The sequence below is a fragment of the Agelaius phoeniceus genome, chromosome 9 (assembly GCF_051311805.1).
Source record: "Agelaius phoeniceus isolate bAgePho1 chromosome 9, bAgePho1.hap1, whole genome shotgun sequence".
Taxonomy (NCBI): Eukaryota; Metazoa; Chordata; class Aves; order Passeriformes; family Icteridae; genus Agelaius; species Agelaius phoeniceus.
This window is the reverse complement of record NC_135273.1, coordinates 21,115,350-21,137,040: the sequence shown is the minus strand read 5'-3', so window position 1 is coordinate 21,137,040 and position 21,691 is coordinate 21,115,350. Positions and strand designations below refer to the sequence as shown.

At 36.6% G+C, this 21,691-nt stretch overlaps 1 protein-coding gene across 2 annotated transcripts in view; it reads right to left on the bottom strand.

The window, feature by feature from the left end:
* ADK (adenosine kinase) overlaps positions 1 to 21,691 on the bottom strand; it is a 268,379-nt gene that overhangs the window by 69,222 nt on the left and 177,466 nt on the right. For both annotated transcript variants that reach the window (XM_054637303.2, XM_054637304.2), the window contains exon 7: positions 7,698 to 7,868. In XM_054637303.2, coding sequence (XP_054493278.1) covers positions 7,698 to 7,868 — 171 coding nt within the window. The remainder of the gene's footprint in view (positions 1 to 7,697; positions 7,869 to 21,691) is intronic.

Genomic DNA, 21,691 nt, shown 5'->3' with positions numbered 1-21,691 from the left:
GGACTCTCTATAACAGGAGGAGAATCTCCAGCACACGCCACCATAAGAGACTTTAGCATAACCTAATCTTCTGAATCAGAAACTGGCTGTATCTGCCCCAAACAGGGCTTGCAATGTGGAGGCATCGAATTAACCTTAGCTGGATTGGAAAACAAAGCTTTATTGTAACCTAGTTTTCACCTGCATTGTTATCTGCAAATATCTCTGTGAAATTGAAAAGTTCTGAATTTACACTGATTTAATGAAGCATTTGTGAACATTTCAGTTTCTCTTCTTGTTCGTATCAACTGTGTAACTCAATTTTATTCATACTCTTATTTTTGCAGTTCTTAAATTATATATTAGATATTATATATTACACATTTTTGCCCTAGTGATCTGAGTATTAAAAGGCATATATAGTTTACCTTTGAAAGGCTTTCAGAGACATATGTTAATATTATAGTGAAAACTGAAAGCCAGATTCTGCAGGTTCTTTCCTCCAGATAGGTGAGTTTTGTCCAAGATGTATTCAGCAGCTGAACACATTTCAGGACACTTAACTGAAGAAAAAAGTTAGAATTCAATTTTGCTTGTTCCTGGCTCTGCTCTTGCTGTATGACCTTGGGCAAATAACCTTTCAATTGTCCACCTGTAAAATAGTCAAGACTACACACCCACCTTATTGGTTTATTCTGAGCTTTAATGTTTATGAAGTGTTATGAGATGCTCTGGGAAGTGCTACAAAGTGAAAAGGGTTATCAATCATTGTCAGTAAAACACAAGCTGCTGAAAAACCGTGGAATCTGCTTTCCTCTCTCAAAGGACATTCTGTCTTGTGCTGCATGTTCTCCAGTATTCACAGTCTTAAAAGTATCTCAACACTGCATAGCATAAGGAAGGATAAATATCCCTAAGCATTCTGAGAGACTACCAGAAAATATTTTTAGTTTTAAGAAATGAAGTCTGTTGGAAAGTATAAGCTTTGCTTCTAAATACCTGCTTGTTTCCCATAACAGGAAACAAGAAAGACATTTTTCGAGATACACTTCCTAAATTGCTTAAATAGCTAGACATTAGCTGAAAGCAGCACTAAATATAAATTTAAATACTTGGCTCTCAATTTTCCTTTCATTCATGATGTACTAGGTAAACTATACTAAAATAATTACTTGCTTATTACTCATGAATTTCAGTGTAGCAGCTGAGACAATATAGATAAATAAGATGATTAATTGAGACAGAATGAATCACAACAAAATATGTTGTTGTAAAAGGTATGGTTAACTCCACAGTGATTCATATCATTTCAGATAACAGGGCTTTTATCAAAAACGGCTGCAAGGTTGGGAAATGATTTAAAAGCATTTTATCTTAGAGAGCCACTGCAGTTCACATGGGAGGGGAAAAAAAAAAAGAGGAGAGAAGAAGCAGCAGATTCAGTGTCTGCAGCTGAAATAGCCTTGGGCTGTTTCAGCATCCTTCCCACAGCACATCTTTACAACACACCACTGACATTATCAACCTCCCTTGTGCTAGAGACCCTCTCATTTTTCAGATGGCCACAATTTATTAGATATTCCACTACTGAGAAAGTTAATTCTATGAATTAAGGAGCAATATCACAACACCATAGCTGTCCTATAATTGAAAACACAACATCTATCACAGGAAAAGGGCATCAAAATTCTACAAAGACATCAAATAAAAATAGTATTTATTTTTCCTCCATTCAGAATCACAATTTTTAATTCCCTTCATTCAGAATTACAATTTTTAATAAGGCTTTGCAGAAATCTTAAGTGTAAGATTTATAAAAAGAAATACTATCTGTTTACTGCAGTTTGGAAAAGTAAACACCAGCAGCAGCTGACCTTAAAAACCTCTACCTGTTAAAATATAAGGGAAGATGAGATGTCTCCTTACAAAATTTTTTCCCATGTGTATTTAATAAACTGGGTCAGAATATCCGACTATGATTTTTAACTGAAGCACAGACTCCCTGTAGGGAACTGTGCAAACCTCAGTCTCTCACCCAGCCTAGGAACTGAAGATAATTACCCTCACCTGTGGGGCAAGTTTCTGAGAACTGAAAGCAAAACAAAAAAGAAAATATCAGTATATAAACTGAAATGCAAAACACTAACACCCAACTTAATGTCATTTAAGATGATTACTTAATGTCATTAAGATGATTTAAATTCTGAAAATTTAATTCCAAGTGAACAGAGATGTAGAAGGCAAAGGCTGAACTCTTAAGGATGATAGCTTGCCAACAACCAGTGACTGGAAATAACCTCTCAATATAGACCAGGTCCAGTAAGACAAGAAGAAAATGTTTCTTAAGGGCTCTTTACATAACATACATTCAAGTCAGCAGTACTAAAATGAGCCTCTTCAAGATAATCTGTCTCAAATACGTGTATTATTTGCCTTTCAATAATAATTATAAATGCTTACTTGAAAATACTTCAAACAGAAACATCAACTTAGTAATATTTATGGCATGACCAGCGATTCTTTACTATGTTCCTCACTTCTTAGCCCCATCTGATACTGAAGAACAGACTGAAATGTTGGTCTCTCTTTCATTATTTATTGAAAGTCAAACTTTATCTCTCTTCTTCCCTATACCAAATTACATCTGCCATCTGATTTTCTCCTGACTCGTAGTTCTTAATTGTTTCCTCAAAGTCAGACAACTCACCAGTGTAAAAGAACTCCCATGGTTGTGGAAAGCTATGTGCTGGGTCTAGAAACAGCAGGAATTGCACTGTGTAAATTCAGATCAATTCAGGTATGTGATTATGAATGCACACTAGTTTGAAGAGAATCACCATGAAGCTCATTTATCTTACAAAAGTGATTATGTCTCATTCAAGATTTTTCTGTGCTGTGGGCAGATTGCTAAGCCTGCAGGTATCAATCTGATCCCAGGTGATAATGCAGCAGAGGAAATCTGCAGGTGGAACTGAAGGGTGTTCTCAGTGTCATATCTTGTATGTAATATGTAATATATCAAATTATATGGAGTGAGAGCTTACAGCAAGGGAACAGACAAATTTGTTTGGAAACTGCCATTTAGGTGTAAATCCTAGTGTGTTGAACACAGTTTATGCCAGAAAACTTACCAGTATTTCCATTCCCTCCCTCAGCTAAAACAAGCACAAAACTACAGACTGCCTGCAAGTTCAAAATAAGGAGTTCATTAATCTCACCATAATCTCACCAAAATCCCACCAACCCCTCAGTTTTATATTAAATGTTTTTCATCACCATTGAAGAGAATTTCCATGTAATTCAAGAGACTTGCATTTATAAGGACTTAAAAAGGGTATTAAAGGTTGCTGTCCAAACCACCTACATTAGTAGGGATCTTTCTGTTAGTATTTGATACCTCAACTGAAAATATTTTATACAAAGAAGGCACAATGTACCATATAATAGTATAATTGTGAAGAGGAAATGATGACAAGACCCATTTGGTATCTTATTCCAAAGGCATTTATCTCTTTAAAGCTCAGGATTTCTAACTCTAGAACCACCACTCAACCTATTGTCATTGCTTCTTAAAATGTACAAGTCTTGTACACAACCTGCTTTCTTTTCAGCACATTTGCTGTCACACGAGCAGCAATTTCCCAATGGGCTCACAGATGCTGTGTCTTTGCAAAACTTCAGTTTATAATCCTGTAATTAATTTGTTCAGAGACTGAGTGTTTAGAAGTAACAGCTCTTTACACTAGAGACAAAGAGGATCAATTTTTAAAGAATAATTTTTATCTTTGTTTTCTTTATTATTTTGCATTTCAAAAAAATTTCACAATTTCTCTTCTACAAAACCTCCTCAACCTCTAGGGATGGCTGTACAAGTTAACTGGTATAACTGATGTACCACCAGTTACATCATTGGTTTATTGTTTTTGTTGTAAAGCACCAGATGAAAAGTTCAATGTGTCTATAACTCCAAAGGTTCTAAATTCTAAACTTTTTCAGTGATGCCCTGCCTACACATAGCAAGAGAACCCAGAAGATCTTTACCACATCAATATCAATAAATATTCCTTTGAGTCAAGAACTGGTGCCAGAATGTGAAGATCAATCATGTGAAAACCTTGCAGTCTCCCTTAAATCCTGAAGAAACTGCTAACCAGGTGCACATGCAAAAATAGACAGACTGCTCCCCCAAGGAAGTTCCTTCCCTGAGGAGATGCCATTGTAACTCCCATCTTTTGGGGTGACAGGAAATTTAATTCAAGTTCCCATGTCCATTACGGACTTTGATGTGTCAAGTATTTAATATACATCACCATTTAGCCCTAACCAGGAAAATGGAAAGTGATACATACAAATTTAGTCTCATTTACTTGCCTAGAATAATTGCTGTGTAGGAGACTTTCTACAGCTCTGTGTAAAGGTGTTGTTTTCAAAGCTTTCACTCTTTTGACCATCCTGTTACTAGAAGTTACTCTGAGTTGTAAAATATGTATTCTAAGGTGAGCTTTTACAGCCAAATTAAGCAGCAACTTGTGACAAAGCAGTTATCATCAGGAGATAATTGACCTTATTTGAGAGTTAAGCATCCTGAGGCAAAGTAGAGTGTGCTTAATCCTGGCAGGTTAATTATCCAGTGATTATGGTAGCTTGGAAGGTATTACTGCTAAGAACCATTTGCAAAATGACACTATTAAAAAAACCTTAATTTAATAAAAATTAAAAGCAATGACAATAATCAAGTTCTTCAGTCATGTATTGCTAGATAATGACTACAGAATGGCCCTACTTGGTTAACTGCAATGACCATATAATTATTCCTTTTCTGAATGTTCTGTACTAAATTTGTTATATGAAGTACTGTTAATAAATAAAAAAAACAATCAAGACAGGACGCTTAGGTAGGTTATAAATGAGATTTAAATAAATTATCAAAACACCAGTGGTCACTGAGTTAATACACTGAAATGGATACATATACTGAGCTGTTAGCACAGCATTCAGTGTCTAAACTGCAGTTAAGGCTATGCTAGCATTTACATTCAAAACTAGAGTATTTATTCTGAGAGGTTTATAACTTGCCCATTTTAATTACCATCTGGCTGAAACTTGAAATAACCAATCTCCATTCAGATGTAAATTTTTAAGTAGAAGATGTAATTTAAAATCACTTTGCCAATTGTTTTTAGTTTAGGAATGGCAGCAATTTGGAATTTTGTTGCATTTGGATGTTTTCGTATTATTCAAAAAATAAACAGCTCAGTGCTTAACAACAGAATTTTATTGGACTAGGATGTGAAGATAAATATAGGGAAGAATAAAATTGTGTCTAAGAGTATTGTTAGTACTAATGAAGTAACAACCACACAACTTAGTACGCCTTGCTTATTTGTTAACTTATGCACTTACACTGATGGAAGATGTAGCAAAAAGCAAAAGGAAATCACACCAAATGGACAAAAACTTGGTGTTGGCTAGCTCAAGTGGTTCATGGCCCATCAAGATATACACAGACACAAAAAAAATCCTGCATGTACTTGTAGCTGAAATTCCCATGGGAGGAAAGAAAAAGGACCAAAACCAAGGGTGGAAGCTACAAAGGCAGAACATGTCAGACTGAGCTTTGAGTTTTGCAAGTACTCGTTATCAAAAACCATACACAGAGAGCAGAATTACTGACAATGAGAAGACACAGAAGCTACTCAAAACTAGAAGTACATCATGCCAAAAGCATGGCTTCAAGTCACACAGAAAGGCAAGACAATAAACCACTGCAAGCAGCATTTCAACAACTCCAAAGCAGAAATAGCCAGCAGGAAGCTGAGACTAAAAAGTGACCAGAGTTTCATGACTAGTGTAAGGAACAAAGAGGCTGGTACTCTAAAGTATTTATATATATTGTACTGCCAAGTTTAAGGATGATCACTTAAGTTTAAATAATAATCTTTTATTCTGAAACACACCAAATGCTTCAGAAATTATATACAGAAAATGCAGGGAGTCTTTCAACTTTAACAAACATACCAGTACTGAACAATATTTTTGACAGCAGGTGAATAATACCATAACAAACAAATTACAGAGGAAAATAACCTAGTCAGAATAAAATTTCTGAAATGGGAGTGTCACCTGTATCATGGGCTACTGCTTATAAAATACACAAATGCACAAGAAGTAACAACCTCTGAAAAATAGCACTTAATGAAACATTCTGATCTGAATTATCCTAATAGGTCAGTGTAGTAATATTTATATAAAAGATCCTCAAGTTTTAATCCAGAAATTTTTGTGAAGCTCTTCAACTGTAAAATTATCTAGACTTGGTATTACATAATCTGTGATGTCTGACAGGATTTTGTGTTGAGATTACACTGCTATTTAACAAAAAATACTCAACACCATCTTTGTGAGGACTGTATCAAGAAAACTGTACAAAGGTAACAGCTGGAAATAGCAAGAAGATGTCTGGAAAATACTTTTTCTGTGCAGTTAACTTTAGTTAAAAGGGTTTCCCTTAGCCCTTGCATTTAAAAACATTGCAATTTTCTTTGTTTTAAAAATAAGTATTTTAATTTTTTTAAGTCCTATCTATATCTATAAGGTATTTAAGTATAGGTAACAATGCTAGCCCCTATGTAGACATGTGGACAATAGTTTAAAAACTGACTTGTGTTGGTGCAAGTCCCTTTGTCACAATCAGGAATAACCACTCACAAGAGTAAGTTGCTTTTCCATCATTTTCCTGTACTCCTGTAACTACTCCTGTAGTTATCTTGAGTGACAAACCCAGATTTCATTTAGGTGTGTCACATATTTCAAGGCTTTTTTCAACCTTTTCCTGCTGAGAAAACTAATAAATCTTTAGGAACACTTTCTAAAGTGAAGAAAAATCAAAAACGATGAGGGAAATCTGAATTAATTTGGTCTATTAACACGTACTTCCAGGCAGAATTTCATGCAATCTGTTTGCCAACTTACACAGCAAAGATAAGCATTCCTCTGATGGGCTGCCAGTCCATCCACCATAAAATCAACGAGAACCTTTTAAACCAACTCTCTATTTCTTAGTTTTCTCCTCCCACTTCTCCCCAAAGAGTCATCTTCATCAGAGAAAATGCTATTAATAGCAGCACTATGGGTAAGGAATCGAGTTACAGGAGCTCAGTGGCAGCCCTTCATGTGCTTTCTTGCAGCAGAGTTAAACTCAGGGTGAGGAGATTATGCACATGGACAGTTGTTACAAAGCACCAATGTGTTGGGTGTGTCCTGCTAGAATGAGCAAGTTGTAAACCTCTAACAGGTCAAGTGACATCTTTGGCATCTACTGAAATATCCCAGTCCAGTGACCACAGATTTAACTTTCTAGTGACACCTCACATAGTCAGATTCCTTCTATAAAAAAAGAAGGACCATGAATTACAGAATCCTCAAGGTTGGAAAAGACCTTCAACACCATCAAGTCTAACCTCTGACTGACCATCACCTCATCACTGGATCTGCAGCACTAAGTGCCATGTCCAGGCATTTCCTGAACACCTCCAGGGATGCTGATTCCACCACCTCCCTGGGCAGTTCATTCTTGACAAGCCTTTCAGTGAAGAAATTCTCCCTGACATCCAACCTTGAGGCCCAGCCTGAGGCTATATCCTGGGGAAGCAGGCCCTGAGACACAAATCCCAAAGTGCAAGAGATACAAATCATTCCATCACTCTCTCAAGACTCACCGTTTCATTTCCAAAGAGAACATCCACGTAAGGCATGACCTTCATCATCGGCTCTTTGTAGAACTGGCTTATAAATGGTGCAGAAAGATTCAAGCTGAAGATCTTGTTGTTGGCAGAAGCCTGAGCAGCCACTTTTAATACTGCTTCTGGTGACACTGTCAGGAAGAATCCCTGCAAGCATCAAAACAAATCAATGTATGTTACTAATTTTATATTAGGTACCACATGAAGCATGCTATTTCTGTAATGTCTCTCCCAGCCCACGTTTGTCATGCACGTGCACACATAAAAACTTCTGGGAAATACTGCCCTTCCATTAAGGTATTCAAAAGTTGACAAACAATCTGCATATGCCTAGCATCACAGCCTTTCAAAATGAAATCTATCTCCTTACCTCTGCATTCCATGGACTACACTTTCCCATGGCAGCTAAGACTAATGTTCATATCCTAAAATGTAATGATTATAATTGTAAATGCCCCTTTATAGTACTAGAGTCAATCAGACTCTGCTGCTTAATTCCACAGTCCAGTCTGATGGATCTGTACACAGCTAGGAATCTAATCAAATCCCAACATAAACATTAGTACTTAGTTTACAATAAAGGCCTTGGAAATGCTGACTTTGTAGCACTTGCTACTGTTTTGCAGAAAAAAACCCAGGGGTTTTCATGTTTCCACATAGGTATTTTATTTGCCCCCTTCTTCCAAAAGTACTTTCCTTCACTCAGAACATCCACATTTAAGTAACTATCAGCTTCCATAAATCACTATTTGTCTACTAAATTGTGAATACCGATCCTATGAAGAACAAGGCTCCCATTTTGAGTTTAGCATTGGAGATGGTTACCCCAACCATCACAACTCCACAAGTTCCAGGAGCCATGTAAAGATTCCCTACAGTTTTATTAATCTACTAAGTAAACAAAGGCTTAGACTTGCACTAATTAAACAAATTCTGTATGTTTTGCTTTTATAATTCTAAAACTTAGTTTGCTAACTGTTCTCCTAACTCAGTAAATAATAGCAATTTTCAAGCATGAGCAGCAAGTGTAAAATTTAAGGCCAGAAATAATGTCTAAGGCACAGTGAGAAACAACTTCAAGGAGGGTCTGACAAATAAAACACCATCTCAGTCCTATCTATAACATCACCACCACGACACTCCAGAAGATACAATAGTGACACAGTCTTATTTTCCAGTTTTCATCCATATGATTATGCCTTTGAATCACAGAATAGCTATATTTTCATCCTGCCTACTTCAGTTATCAGATCATTTTAGGCATTCTAATCACTAGAAAATATAAGTCTATAGATTAAAGGCTACTTTGAGAGTATATCTATTTATTTCTCCTTACTCCGCACTCTCCAGTCTCAAAGATACCTGACTGATTTCAAAATCTGGGCACAACTTGCTAGTTTTCAATCTAAGTCCAAAGGGCACAAGAATCCTATGCATGCTGTGGAGCTAGTTAGCACTCTGAAGGACTGGAAGCCTATAAACATCCAAGCTTCTTTGCTAATTTTACATTCAGAAGAATTAAAATGAACAGTTTCTGTAACTTCTAATCTCCATAGCAATCTCTACCATCTTTTAGTATTTTATGTAATGAACAGAGAGATGGATTTTTAAAAAACCTGTTCCAAACACAAAATAAAAATCTTTCAAGGGTGATGCATTGCCAGCTCTGGATAAATGACAGATAGCTCTACAGTGGTCTACATAAATAGTAACCTGGTCAAATAATTAGGCTTCTTACCAATTTTAGGCTGAAAACTTCATCTGAAGTAAAACACATCTGATTGTAATTTAAGGTACAGAACACTATCCCCATGAGATCTAACTTAGGCCTGCATCCAACTCCCTTTTCCTTGTAAAGGCATCATAAAAGTGCTGAGATACAGATAGGAGAGTTTGCTTTTAAGATCCTGCAAAGTAAAGGCCAGGAAATCTCAAAGGCCATTGCTCTGTCTTCTGGGTTTCTTAAAAATCACTTCTGCCATTTAATTGCATTCTTCCATGGTTTTGTTTATATTTTTTTAAATAACTGTTTGACATTAAAACATCTAGAAATTAAGAGTTCTTTGTATGACAACTCTTTTCCAAGTAAAGCATTTTTGCAAAACAAAATTGTAGCAGTACAATCCACACAATGGAATTAAAAAAGTAGGGAGAAAATAAAATTTGATCTGAACAGACATTGATTTAAAGAAACCTAATTCAGCCCCCCTCTTCAGGTATTTAAATTGACTTTGTCTCTACTTTTAGTAGAATTCCATGCAGCTATGACCAGGGTAGTTACAGTAACCCAGCTCCCCAAGCTTAAATTGCAACCAGAGAAGCCACAGGCCAGCCTACTGTGGCAGGCTACAATTGTGTACAGGAATGAATTCCCCAAAAAACCCCAGGTTTTCCTTTATCTCACTAGGATTCAGAGCACAGTTGCTCTGTGACTTGCACAGAAACTCAGCCTGCAGACTCTTGCAGCTGCCACTGCTTTTGGTCCAGACAGATGGATACAAAGGAATGCCTAAGCCAACTACTCTTACCTACTCTAACAATTAACTGTCAGCCAACATGAGCTTTGAGTGGGAGAATAAGTGTATCCTGTATCACTGGTATAAAACACTTTGTATTTCACCAGTAGGAAGTTCTATTCCCACTAACAAGAACGGTAAGAGGCTCCTCAGAGATATTCTATACCCACCTACATACCTTAGACTACCACAAAGAGTTTTGGGGTCCTATTTACCTGCAAACTCTAAAGCTACTTAAAACAAACAACCATGAAGAAAATACCTCTAATCAAAGGATGAGACAGCTAACAGAAATTCCAACAGCCTGGAAAATGTACATTACACAAAAAAATGAAATTACTGTGTATGTATCTACCTTTGTGACGGAGGAGGATGCTGGTGGACAACCAGCCCAGTATGAGCCAGCAATGTGCCCAGGTGGCCAAGAAGGCCAATGGCATCCTGGCCTGTAGCAAGAATAGTGCAGCCAGTGTGAGTGTGGCAGTGATTGTGCCACTGCACTGGGCACTGGTGAGGCCACACCTCGAGTACTGCTTCAGTACTGCCCTCACTTCAGAAAGGCATTGAGCTGCTGGAGCCAGGCTCAAGAAAGATCTAGAAAACTGGAATGGGTGAGGGACCTGTTTAGTCTCAAGAGCAGGCCCAGGGGGAACCTCATTGCCTTCTACAGCTGCATGAAATGAGACTGCAGTGAAGGGGGGACTGGTATCTTCTGCTCTGCCTACAGAGGACAAGAGGAAATGGCCTAAAGCTGAGACAGAGGAGACTCAGATGAGATATTAGAAGGGTTTTTTTCACTGTTAGGATGGTCAGGCATTGGAATATGTGGCCCAGGGATGTGGAGAAGTCACTATTCCCTAGACTAGAGGTGTCTAGGAGGCATCAGGATCTGGTGCTGGGTTTTGTGGTGTTTTAGGGGTTACACTGGTAGTGCTGGGTTGGATTCAATGATCTCAAAGGTCTCTCCCAACCTTGATGATTCTGTGATAGAAGGACATGGGACAACTGGGCAGCACAGTCACAGGAAGTGAAAGGCAGGAATAGTGTACACTAAGAAAATCTATAAAACATTAAAGGCTATCAGATATATTAGCAGCACAAAGCATTCCTTTGGCATTTGCAGATAGAGTATACCAGATCCTACTGCTTCATGATGTGCTACTATTTTCTGCTGCTCAAAATGTAATGAGTGTCTTTTCTATGCCAGGAGGAAGGCACCATTGTACCACAAGCGAGAGAGCAAGGCTGAACTAAAATACAGACCAGGAAAATAGGATGGTAGATTGAATTATTTATATGCATGTTTATATGTACACATGCTCAAAGCAATACCATTCTTAGGCACTGTAAGCAGTCCTTTTATTTAAGTACAGTCCTTTGGTGGGGAAAAACCCCCATTTTCCTCGTGGGATAAAAAGAAACAAAAAGGAAGAAATAAGAAAAACGCATTCATGTACTGCAGACATGGCTATAGGAGACACAGTCCCTTGTTTGTAACTTAAGAGCTTTTAAAATGCAGTAAGATGCATACAACAGCAGAGGACAAAGTCAGTAGAGGATGTTACATTAATCTCACTCCTACAATATTCAGGAATTCTTTGATGCACCTCATAAGATATGCCAGGGTACTGTGAATATTGGATAGTCTTTCCCATTCACATCTTTTTTCTTCGTAGACACAAGCATTACCAGAAAGATTTGGCGAGTTTACACACCAGTAATTTGTCTTGTAAGCCACCTCTCTCATTTTTATCACACACACAGACCCAAAAGGTTTCTTCTGACCTGCACTAAGCTCTTACAGCACCAGCTATAGCAGATGTGAAGGCAGCAAATTAAGGGTGTCAAAAGTGTCAGCAGCACAGAAACAGAGAGTGTTGAAGAGGTGACCTCATGAAACCAGCACAACTCTGGCTGTGGTGAAGGCATTTCTGTATAAGGTGTTCTGGCCAAGCTGAGAAGCCTTGCCTTACACTGCATTCATGCACATGAATTCATCCAGATTATGCACGTGGAATGTTTGCACAATCACCATCAAGATTTTTTTTCCTGAGGGAGTATTTCCAAACAAATTCAGGGAAAGATGATAACAAACTGCCTTGCAATTTGGGATTTATTACTGTTAAATAGTAAAGAAGCAATATTGCCTCAAAAACACACAGCGATAACAAAAACTGGGATTTCTTTCAAACTCACTACCTGTTACAATGCATTTCTTTCTTTCTAGCTCTTCCACTTTCCTTGCCACACCCATTTGCACAGTGGATTACACGAAAACAACTTTATCATATGAACGACAGGCTTTTGAACCATGATATTCTGAGATGATTTGGGAATGCCATTTGGTAACAATGTAAAATCAATAAATCGTAAGTGTGAATCAAAATATTTAACTTTCAGGAAAACAGATACAACAGTCTGCTGCCATTTAAGACAAATTATATTCTGCCAACAGGAAAGGAACACATCATTTAATCCAAAATTATTTTATAGCAAGCATTTACATAAAAATACAATTATGATGACATCAGAGTCCCATCCATCTAAAGGGTGGAATTTTTCAGACACACAGAAAGCTTGACAGTTACATACTGACAGTCCTGATAAATACCACAATTCAGTAAAGCCCTACAGAAATCATCTAACTTCAAATGTGCTGGCAGCTCCAGTGAGAGAGTGAGAGTGCTGAGGTGCTAGAAAAACTTGCTCCATTACATGACAGACACAACCAAGCCAGAGCTTTTGGACCTGGTTAAGTTTCCTACATTCTGCACTCAAAGAGAGCTTGAAGGCACACACTTGGGCACAAGAGGCATCCCTCAGCTCTGCTCTGCCATCAGCCTCATCTGCTGCAGCCTAGCAAAAGGACCAGGGCTTGGCAAGAGTGAGGCTGAGCACAAGGCAGTCCCTGAGCTGGAGAGGAACCACAGGTACCTGCTCCAGACCAAAGGACTTGCACAAGGCTGCCAGGTGCTCTCCCAACCAGAACAGTCTGAAAGACTTTTGTATTCCAGCCTCTGAACTGCCTGAGCATGGATGGGGTGCAGCCCATGTACTACCCACTGTGAGACATGGCAATGAAATCATCTTCCTCAGAACAGGAATCAGAAGAAATCTTCTTGGAATGACAGAGCAAAAATTCTTCATCTGCCTTAGTACTTATATGAGCTTAAAAGAGCAGGGAGCAATTTAAAAACTACCTTTAACATTGAAACATCTGAGTACATTACTTGGGATGTGCAAGACTGTCAAGTTAGCAGATTTATCGACCCCTTACCTCTCCCATCTCTCAGTTTTGAGCATTTATATTTGTATCCGGTTCCTGCTTGAAAATATTGTTAAATTATTTTCCTTACTGAACTGTGAAAGAATAGTCATGATGATGCAGATAATAAAATACTCACAGTATGGGGAAAAAACCCTTCAGAAATAATTAACAAACCCCTACAAATTAAATAATCAACATGACCTTTACTAATAAAAGTTCTTGTGGCTTTAAAGTAGCATTTTACTTTCTCTAGAAAGGACAAAAGCTCTTTGTAACTATCCACTTGGGAAATGTTCAGTCTGTAAATTAGTGAAATAGATTAATGTTATTTTAATCTATGTACCTGTTCTTCCTGTAAAAGGTAATTTAGAATTTAGAAAAGTATGTAGACCTAGTATCAATTGCATTTTTGAATTATATTTTATCTCAGTGATAAATTTTATCTCAGTGATCAGCAAGCAGTTACTTAATGAAACAAAACCCGCTGCTTTTTGTCCAGTTCCTACCAGAGACAGTTGTTTTAAATCAGGAAGCAAGGACAGCAAGAATGCAACAATTTCTCTGAGTAATTGTTTTGGCTTGTTCCTGTATGCCTTGTTTATTTTTATGAAAGTATTGCTTTATAACTGGAAAATGACTCAGCCATAAACTATTGTTTTATCATTCTGAGTGGCCAGTGTTTCTGTTTTTGATAAAAGCCAAGTTTCAAACAGTTTTCAGGAACATAGGAAAAAACCTAACTGTCAGTAAATGTGCTTATATTGACCATGACATTTTCCTCTATGATGGTGCCAGCATGTCAGAAGGAGAGGATTGCTTTCAGACTTGAACAGCTTCTCTGTTGCTGAAGTGAACTCTCATTATTGCCATATTTGTATCCATCAGTAGCAGAAAACCTTCAATATCTGACATTGCATGCTAAAGAAAACAATTATTTTATGCATATATTACCAATCTATTTTTAATTTTAATCAGTTTGAAAATGTTTTTCAATCCTGTTTACTACTGTTTAAATTTGGCACTCTCCAGGAGTTGTTTTAAGCCACGCTAAGGACAAAATAATTGTGTGACTTTACTTAGGAGATGTGTACTCACAGTGTAGATGTGAACTTTAACAATGAGGTGTAACTCATGTGCCAGAGAGCAGTAATATACCTACTTTTGGCATAGAGAAACGTCATCCCAAATAAATAAATTCTCCTATTTCCCTGAAAAGTACTAAGTTAATTAAGATCTAAATTCATCTTGCCAAAATGAGTTTAGGAATTTGGTTTGACAATGCTCCCTTAAGTTGGCCCCTCTGTGAAAAAGCAAAAACACCTCCCAGATATGCTCTCTCAAATTCAGCACATACTTTTACATGAGTTTATTAAACTCGGGGAGTGAGATGTATACATTTAATTATACTGAATTTTTAACAAAATTTTGGAGGAAGTACTAAACATCATCTGGGAGACAGGAGCCCAGAGATTTTATTACTTCAATTAATAATTCAACCTCTTTTGCCTCTGTTTACCCACTTGCAAAATAGTTATAATGATAAATGCACCTCCGTTGGCAGAACCAGTGGGAGGTTTAATTACTTAACATTACTGAAATGACTGAAATTTTGTGTTGAAAGGTATTATAGAGTATAGGGTATTACCATCAATAAAATATAAGCTGCAGATCAAGCAAGCTATGATAAAGAGCAAGCCACTTCATTTCTCCTAGTATCCCAGAACCACTTCACCACACTTTTTTTTTCATTGAAAACCAATTTAATCCTTACTGAGAAAGCCATGCGTCTTAAAAAATTGTTAAATTGCTGATTAACGAGAGAAACCATTTCTTTCACCTTTCATCCTTTTAAAATAACTCTTTATTAGGTTTTTCTAACTCGATTATTAATATGAGGATAATGTTGTGTTTAGACCAAAGAGCAGACTTGGACATACTTTTTATTATTTATTTAATTTAATTTATTTTATTTTATTATTTATTATTATTTAATTAAACAATATCCAGAAGTCTAAAAATTGGCATCAATATTATTGATGATGTTTGGAACAATGAGATAACTGGTTTTGAATCTTAATTGCCAAAATTTTGAGCACCATCCCAGGATCCTCATCCCGGCAAATAAACATTTGAGGAAGCACAGAATAAGGTATGGTTAATTTAGGCCCTCGATGATAGTGCAACATTTGCTTTTTTGTATATGGTTAGTTCCATTAATATAATGTGGCATCTCATAAATTATGTAAACATCAACCATATGTTGAATTCATTCAAGTTTGGTGTGTACATAATATTTACAGTATATTAGTAAATTGAGAGAATCTATGTAACTACAAATGCATAGAGAATTTCTAATTCTCTAGACAGTTATTCCTCAGTTTGAAAGCTCTCTAAGTAAATACTTTAAACAAGACCATTTCTTGCTTATTAAAATAGCCTTGGACAAGAAGAGAACCAATAGAAGTATTTGCTTAATTAAATGTGCTTATATCAGCACAATGGTGTGTTTCATGAATACAGGTTAACACTCAGAGTGAAACAATGACTGATATTAGATAATCACTACTGACTGACTGGGAGTCAAAAGGAAAAAAAAAAAAGTCTCACCAAGCTCTTGCTCTATACTGGCATATAACTGCTATACCTGTGGCCTCTCTAATGATCCCCAGGTGATGCAGAGGAATGCAACAGTCCCACAACATAAACAAACATGAGAATGAGTCCAGTGCCCTGGACAATAAATCCATCTTACAGATTTCCCTGTCAAGAATGTGGTTATGTTACAAAATGTTTCACTGAAATTCAGATTTGAAAGCAGATACAAAATAATAAAATATAGGTATCTTTCTCCCTAAGCACTCTAATCCTGAAGCACTTCAGCAGAAACCTTTCTTCCCTCCCCCAGCTACCTTTGAGATCTTGTAATTTATAAGAACATAGCAGCATGGGGATTAAATATTAATCAAAGTCATTACCATCATCGTTAGAACATATTTCAAGAGCCCCACAGAAAGAGCATATTATTTCACTAATAAAGATGGTATCATCAGAAATATGTAGCATGGTAGGTATGAAGAGGAAAAAAGAAATGATCAAGTGGTAAGTCAAAAGATTTCTGAAGCTTATAGCACTATTCAAATGCCAACTCATCCTTTGACTGAGTCTGTTTAAACAAGGCAGACTCACCATGGGCAAAACTGAGCTCTATATAGAACCAGAGAAGCCCACAGTATATTTAAAATAAGTAACTTTGCTGAAGGAAAAAAACCCACCTATGCTAATAAAATAAAAATTTTTTAAAAGAGGGACCCAAACTCCATCAATATATTAGTGAAATTCTGGAGCAGCTCCAAAGCTTCAGTGGAGATCTGAATTCATTTGGTGTGCAATGGGGCTTTCCAAAGCACAACCAGGGCACCTGAAACCAACACTGCTCACAGGATGACTTATTCTTTGCATCAAAGAAATTACCAGCCTTATGAAATAGTACGACTTCCATTATTTGCAAATTAAGGTGTAAATAATAAAACAAATACCTCTCCCAGCCCCAAGGTACTCCCTAGCTGATTTTACAGGGCCTACATATTACTTTCATGTTTAAGCACCACTGTTGCATAGAATTAAGTGCATAGTGCAACAAAAAGCTCAGAAGTACTAAAAACATAATTGGCATAATAATAATACAGGATATATTTTTTTCATTTTCTGGCTTACCAAGTCGTGAGACAGTGAGTTAAATATTTCTTTCAAGTATCACTCTTCTCACAATTCTATCCTCCAAACCACAGGTCCAACAAAATGTCTTTCACAGCAAATATAACATTTAATATGAACACGCAATTAGGTCCTAATCACTTGGATTAATTACCACATCAGGGTTTACAATAAAACATTTATTGCCCACACTTCCACACATTAAAATTAATTATTTAAAAGAACATTAATGTTATTGCTTGGCCTTTTAATTTTCATTATAGAAAGACTCTTACATGGCTTTGTTTCTGAACACAAGAAAATGAGGGTCAGGACCTATGCTAATTCTAATAATTATTAATATAGTTGAAATGTGGACAGATGCTAAGCTCTAAACAGAGATATCTTCACTTAATTTAGGCAATAATAACTGGCTATAGAATATTTTGAAAACAATGAGCTATGTAAGTGTTTTGCCTTAATTATTACAGCTTGAATAAGTACTTCCTTCAAATTCCAAGGGTGAGGGGGAAATACCCTTAATTATTAGCTTTTTAGAGCCAAATAATACTTACATTAAGTTGCTATTTCTAATGAACTTATGAGTTCATACCTCAGAAACCTACTTTTAATAGCAGGACCACTACTGTAACCAGGGAGAATAGAGTAAGCCTTTTACTTCCAGATCTTATAACCTCAGGGGAAACTTCCCTGCTAAGACATTATTTTCTGCAAAGACATTAATTTTTGTAATGTCATATCATTGGAGGAGTAAGAGACTTTAGTAGGGGCTTCACTTTGCACTGCTATTCAAGATGCTTGAATACCCTAAGTAGGTTTTAATTTTCTACTGAATATTTTCCATGCCTCTCTACCTGAAACTGACTCCACTCCTGTCACATTATTTGCCCACCTTCAGAGAAAATCACACTCCAGATACATGAAATATGATAGAACAAACTTTTTTTCCCAATATAACTAAAAATGCAATTTTTAACAGAAGTTTTAGATCAATAAGAGATGGTCAGCCTATAACAGACAATGAACCTTTCTTGATGCAGAATATCAGTGAGATTCCAAGTCAAATGATTCTGAGAACAGGAAGCCCCTGAAACTGAGTGAGCAAATAAATACCTGTCACCCTAAGAATGGGTGACAACACCCCCTTGGCAGTATAGGGCAGCCAGGGAGCTTCTCAGCCTTCAGGAATAGGGACCCCAGGTGATGGGACCAGGGGCCTTCTGTGCCTGCTCTGCTGTGTTTAGCACCAAACTCCCACCTGAGGGTGGGCTCAGGGAACACCGACTGAGGCTGCTCAGACAGGCAACACAATGTGATTTTTCATAGTAGGATTTTGTGCTACTGATTTCAAAAATACTGTAAAATGTTACACACTTCTTCTGAAACAGTAGAAACACATGGGCACTACTTTTTAATGTATGGCAAAAAATGGATTTTGTAAACTGCCCTGTAAATGAGAATTTATAGATCCAAATCAATTTACAACAGTGCAGAACACAACCAGCAATGAAGAAAACCACTGCTAACTAGTAATTAAGTGACTTCTTTGGACTCATTTAAGTCTCCAAAACTTTTACTTTATGGAAACAAGGTTACATTCAAGGAGATACTTCCAACATGGAAATTCTAGTTTTAGAAATCAGACCTAACCTCCTGAACCAATGTCTCTTCTTGCACAAATTAGTTTGTGTGGTTTAATTCAATTGGTTTCTTTCTGCAATGTTGAAATGCATAGGAAAAAAGAAGAGTTCATGTTCTTAAAAATGGTATTAAAAATCATATAAATCAAACTGCTTTTGAAACTCAGGTGAGTTTTATAATATTCAAAGAAATTTCACACGGAGAAAGAATTTTCATGATAGGGATCAAACATTAGAACATCCTTGGAAGTATTCAAAATGACTGAACACAAAGCAACTGAAAACTTCAGATTTGCTCTAGCAAATCTCTAGGGGTCCCTTGAAACATGAATTACTGTAAAAATCTATGATATACTAGATCTGTGAATATTTGAAAAGGATGGACAAAAAAATATGTGGACAAACAGTCTCCAATGTTCTATCAGCTTCTAAAAAAGAATCTCAAAGAAGAGCATCCCAGGGGGTCCCCTAACAATCAGAAATTAGCTATTTTACCCTGAAACAAGCACCACAAAATGTATGCACTTTGCAAACAAACCACGTAGATGCATTAGAACACCTTAGAGTTTGAGATCCTTCTGCAGCCCTTCCTCTTCACATGGAGCATCTCTGAATTCCAAATTACAAAGTCAATGTGATCTTAATAATGCCTACAACCCTATATGTAGATAGTCCTTTGAACAGGAATGAGCTCTGTTACAGAATATTAATCAGAATATTAATTATGAAAAAATGTTCCCTCTTCTTTTTTACCCTTTGCTTGAATCTTTGCCCATTCAATTTGTGTCCCTGAAAACAGAGAAAATAAGAAAAATAGACACTAAAGCTATCATAATGTATTTAACAGTGTTAACTTGTGTGCTAATTTATACACTATAACCACGATTTCTGGATTAGACTATCACTGAATAACTTTGACATATTTGAGGCACATAGCTAAGACAAATGAAAAAGCACTCCTTTTAAAATCAGCAGTTGAACTCATGTTTCAGTGCTTTTATAAGAAAATGAAGATGGGATCTCTCAAAATCACCTACTTAGTTCAGAGAGTTTTTAAATCCCTTCCTAATGCTAGATAAACAGAATTTCAACTTTTTAACCAGCCAAACAAGAACATTTTGAAACTATGTAACAGAATAACCTCATTTTAGGGAATAAAATTATCGGGCCATGTCAAAGTAAAATGCAGCATGCATTCTTAAAACATGGAAAGTGTCTGTCTCAAGTTTTTGATGTACTTTTATGCATCTGTATCAATGACATGCCTTCATTTACATAAAAGTCAGATGATTGGTACTTACTGGAGCTTGCTCTCTCTTCAGAACAGCTAACTATGGAAATGAAGGATTTCCTTTTTACTCCTGTCCCTACAATGCCTCCTCATCAACATCTCTAGTCCAACCCAGTCATGAATGTAGTAAGAAACCCAAGCTAGCAGAGTGCTATCAAACACTTCTGTAAATAATAAGAAACAGAAGCCATGATGGCACCTTGAAACCAGCGCTCAGCAGTCACAGATAAATTCTTTACATTTCTTCAGTTTTCTGATGTTTAGAGGTCTACTTTTCTTCAGTAAAGGCAGTTGAGACACAAATCAGCCATTTTTACAAAATTTTGCCCTGGAGAGCAGTATCTATATGATACTATTTATGACATCTTCTGCAGAACAAAATTAAGCTTAAGAAGTTTCCTTCTGAAACAGATGTTCAGAACTGGTACAAATCACAGAAAAACTTATTACAACAGTCACTTTACCCATAGCAACAATCACTGCTAACCAAAGGGTTAAGCAGTTGGCAATGACATGAACAACAGAAAAAATTATTTGACAATATTCCACCCTCATTCCAATCTCTACCAAAGCATCAATTGTAATTATAAATTTTCACCAAAGATGTCAGATTCTTATGTTAATCTCTGCACAATCTGACATTGCCATTCTTCCACTTGTATAGATGTGAACAGTTATCATTTTGTTTGTATGTCACCACAGACAACATAATCAATAGTTTTCATATCTTTCTGTTCATACTTTTTGTTAAAATGAATTTCTTGAGTGCTGCTTACTTTTGTTCCACTATGAAACTTGTTACTGCTTGAATAGAGAGTACTTAATCTCAACAATAAACATTATAATGTATGATGGAGCAGTCAAGTGAAAAAAAAAAGTTTCAACATTTTTTTTCAGTCCCCATTTTAACACAGTCTGTCCTTATCAAATTAATATCTAACAACAGTGACACAAATGGAACACAATGGATGGCTTTGTTCACTTTATTTGTACTAATCTGAAGAACAAACTGCCTTTCACTTTTTTTTCCTTTTATGCTCCGTAATTCTATAGTATGGAAATCTTATTTCATGAAACTCAAAGCAAAAAATTTCAACTGGAAGTAAATGGTTTATAAAATATGACATGTCTGGATCAATGATTTAAAGAAGATCCACAAACAGATGGATTGCTTGTTTATTGTTTCCATATGCAAAGAGCCACCAGGCAGGCTGGAGAGCTATTCTTTCTGACCTGTCACTCAGGTGAAAGAACCATGCAGGCACATTCAGCTCTTCCTGCAGTTCTACAGCAGAACTCCCTCACCTCTGAGCTGTCAGCACGGTTGCTCTGTAAAAGACACAGGCACTGACAGATTTTCATAACAGTTGCAAATGACACTTATTGAAAAATTGTTCGTCATAGGATAGTGGCTCCCATGCCGGTAAACTTAATCCTTACTGTGCTGATCCATTTACCTATTCTTCATGGATGCTACTTTACAAAAAGGTAATTTTTTAAATCAGGCACCAGAGACACAAACTGAAATGCAAAGACGATAA